This window comes from Arachis ipaensis, chromosome B10 (genome assembly GCF_000816755.2).
Source record: "Arachis ipaensis cultivar K30076 chromosome B10, Araip1.1, whole genome shotgun sequence".
NCBI classification, from domain to species: domain Eukaryota; kingdom Viridiplantae; phylum Streptophyta; class Magnoliopsida; order Fabales; family Fabaceae; genus Arachis; species Arachis ipaensis.
In genome coordinates this window covers 128660748-128663978 of record NC_029794.2, presented here as the reverse complement: position 1 = coordinate 128663978, position 3231 = coordinate 128660748, and the positions used below count along the sequence as shown (strand labels likewise).

Here is a 3231-nt window from a genome sequence, read left to right as displayed (position 1 = left end):
TTTTTAAAAGATACAAAATTAATGATTATTAATTGCCTCTTTTTACTCTAATTCACCTTTTACCATTTATTACGCAAACATTCCTCTTTCCAAAAAAAAAAAACTTCGAAACTCCAAAAAATAAAAAATAATAAAATATAAGATAAAGAATCATCTAAATCCTAAGAAAAAAAATACAAAACCCAAAAAAAAAGAATCATCCAAACTCTAAAGAAAAAAACATTAAAAAAATCATCCAAAACTAATAAAAAAATTCTCCAAATCATAAATAAAAAAATAAGGTTCCTAATATGAAAAACATTAAATTTAGACAAATAAGTGAAAAAGAATAAAATAAGATTCTTTGTTATGTACCTAAATTTTATAATGAGTCCCTTTTTTTTTCTATTTCTATTTTCTAATTTATAAATGATAAAAATTTAAATAAAATTTTTTGAATGCCTAAATTTCATACATAATGCTTGAGTTCTATAATTTTAATGAAATATTTTTTAGGTTTTACTTTTGACCTGTACGGTAACTAAACTCTTTTAAAATTAAAACTTGCATTAGAAATCATTTTTGAAGTGATAATCACATGTGGTATCAATACCGAGAAATCATATCATTTTCTTAATCCAATAAACCTATTAAATAAAGAGGGTCTTTCTATGCTTGATTTCAAACATAATATTTAAATTCCACACTTAATTTAGACAAAAAAATTGAAAAAGAACGAAATAAGGTTTCTATTATTCATGCTCTTTAAATTACACATACTTAATTTTTTTTTTGGGATTGTCGGTCAATTATTTTTTTTGTGCAGTGTTATTTACTTGTTCCAAAGCATGCATGTCTTACTTTTCAATTTTTTAGTTAGTTTTCCAGATTTCCATCATATGACTCATTATTTTTACAATTTCACTAGGGAATCAACACGGGTATAGCCAACAAATATTTTTAAACTGCATTCTATACTCATTAATTGTTATTAATTGATGATTATTTAAATTTTAATTTTTAAAATATACAAAATTAATGATTATTAATTATCTCTTCTTACTCTAATTTACTTTTTACTATTTATCAAGCAAATCTTAATTTCTCTTTCTAAAAAAAGATCCAAATTCTAAAAAAAATAAAAATAATAAAATATAAGACAAAGAGTCATCCAAATCCTAAGAAAAAAAATATACAAAAACACAAAAAAAAAAGAATCATCCAAAACTAATAAAAAAAATCATCCAAATCCTAAAAGAAAAAACATACAAAACATAAAAATAAAAATCATCCAAAACTAATAAAAAAATTCTCCAAATTGTAAATAAAAAAATAAGGTTCCTAATATGTGCATAGATTTTAGGTACAATTTCTGAAAAATATTTAATTTAGACAAATAATTGAAAAAGAATAAAATAAGATTCTTTGTTATGTGCCTAAATTTTATAATGAGTCTCACTTTTTTCTATTTTTATTTTTTAATTTATAAATGATAAAAATCTAAATAAGATATTTTAAATGTGTCTAAATTTCATACATAATTCTTGAGTTCTATAATTTTAATGAAATATTTTTTAGGTTTTACTTTTGACCTGTACGGTAATTAAACTCTTTTAAAATTAAAACTTGCATTAAAAATCATTTTTGAAGTAATAATGACATGTGGTATCAGTAACGAGAAACCATATCATTTTCTTAATCTAATAAACCTATTAAATAAAGAGGGTCTTTCTATGCTAGATTTCAAATATAATATTTAAATTTCACATTTAATTTAGACCAAAAAATTGAAAAAAATAAAATAAGGTTTCTAATTTTTATGCTCTTTAAATTACACACACTTAATTTCTTTTTTGGGATTGTCGGTTAATTATTTTTTTTGTGCAGTGTTATTTACTTGTTCCAAAGCATGTATGTCTCACTTTTCAATTTTTCAATTAGTTTCTCAGATTCCAATCATATGGTTCATTAATATGACAATAAAGTGTGTGTAACATTGAGTTATGGAGGTATGAGGGGTTAATAGTATGTTGTGACGGCATTAGATTTTCGAAGTTAGGGAAAAAAAATCGGACCGTTCAATTTTTTTGCGGCAGAAAGGGAACACAAATCGGACGGTCCGATTTGTGTTTGCAAAAAAAAATTGAATATGGTAATTGGACGGTCCAATTTCATGTATGCTATAATTTTGAATTTGTATATGACTAAAATCAGATGGTCCGATTTCATGCATGCTATAATTTTGAATTCGTATATGACTAAATTTGGACGGTCCGATTTTAGTTCTTTATAAAATTTAAACCGGTTAAAGAGCGGTCGGACTGTCCGATTTATGTTTTTATATAAACCCACTATTAGTTGAAGTCTCTATTTTTCTTTGTCTCTCAATTCTCTCTTCTGAAACTCCTCTGGTTCTTTCTTCTTCTTCATTGTTTCAACAGCAACTTTACTAAGATTGAGAGCTTTTGATGTGAATATATCATAATGGATGATAGAGTGATGTTAAAAGTTTATTATCATGGACAGATTTTGTTGCAAACAGTTGAAGGAGTGAAATTTGTGTGTGAAAATACGTTAGATATCGTTATTCCACTCACATTGTCGTTTGAAGAATTAAAATGTGTAATTTGTGAGAAAAATGAATCCTCAAATATCTAGGAGAGTGTCGCGCGTTTTGTACAGGTATCCTATATCCATATTTGGTGGGTTCATTCAGTTTCAAACCAAATATGTAACCGATGAAGCAAGTATGCAAAGTATGTTTTCAGTGTATATGGAAACTCCCTCATAGATATCGTTCATCGAGCTATATATTGAGTTCGAACAATCTGAAGCAGACCAAAATATTGAGTTGGAAGATTATAATAATGATAGAGAGGAGGAGTTTGAACGTAACTATGAGATTGTTGATCTGGGTGGAGACGAAGATCAGGATGACGGCACTATAGAGGCAGAGGTGGCAGAGGTGACAAATGCACTAATAAACCAGCATACGTTTGTGGAGCCTAATTTCATGCGGTCGTTGAATTTGGAGACCATGCATGCACTAGAATTTCCTCAACATATCAATGCAGGTATGTATTTTTATGATAGATAAATATTGTAGATTGATTAGGTAGCATGACCAGAATATGTGATCTGTAGAATGTCAATTGATCATGTAAGATTTTTTTATTTAGTAAGTAGTATTTGATTGATTGTTTATTTTTTTATTAATTATTTATGTATATTTTATAATTTATTATATATCGT

At 26.2% G+C, this 3231-nt stretch overlaps 1 protein-coding gene across 1 annotated transcript in view; it reads left to right on the top strand.

The window, feature by feature from the left end:
* Positions 1-3123, top strand: part of LOC107621388 — a 16729-nt gene extending 13606 nt beyond the window's left edge. The window contains exons 12-14 of the mRNA XM_021114701.1: positions 2522-2601; positions 2771-3053; positions 3095-3123. Of these exons, the coding sequence (XP_020970360.1) occupies positions 2522-2601; positions 2771-3053; positions 3095-3123 (392 nt within the window). The remainder of the gene's footprint in view (positions 1-2521; positions 2602-2770; positions 3054-3094) is intronic.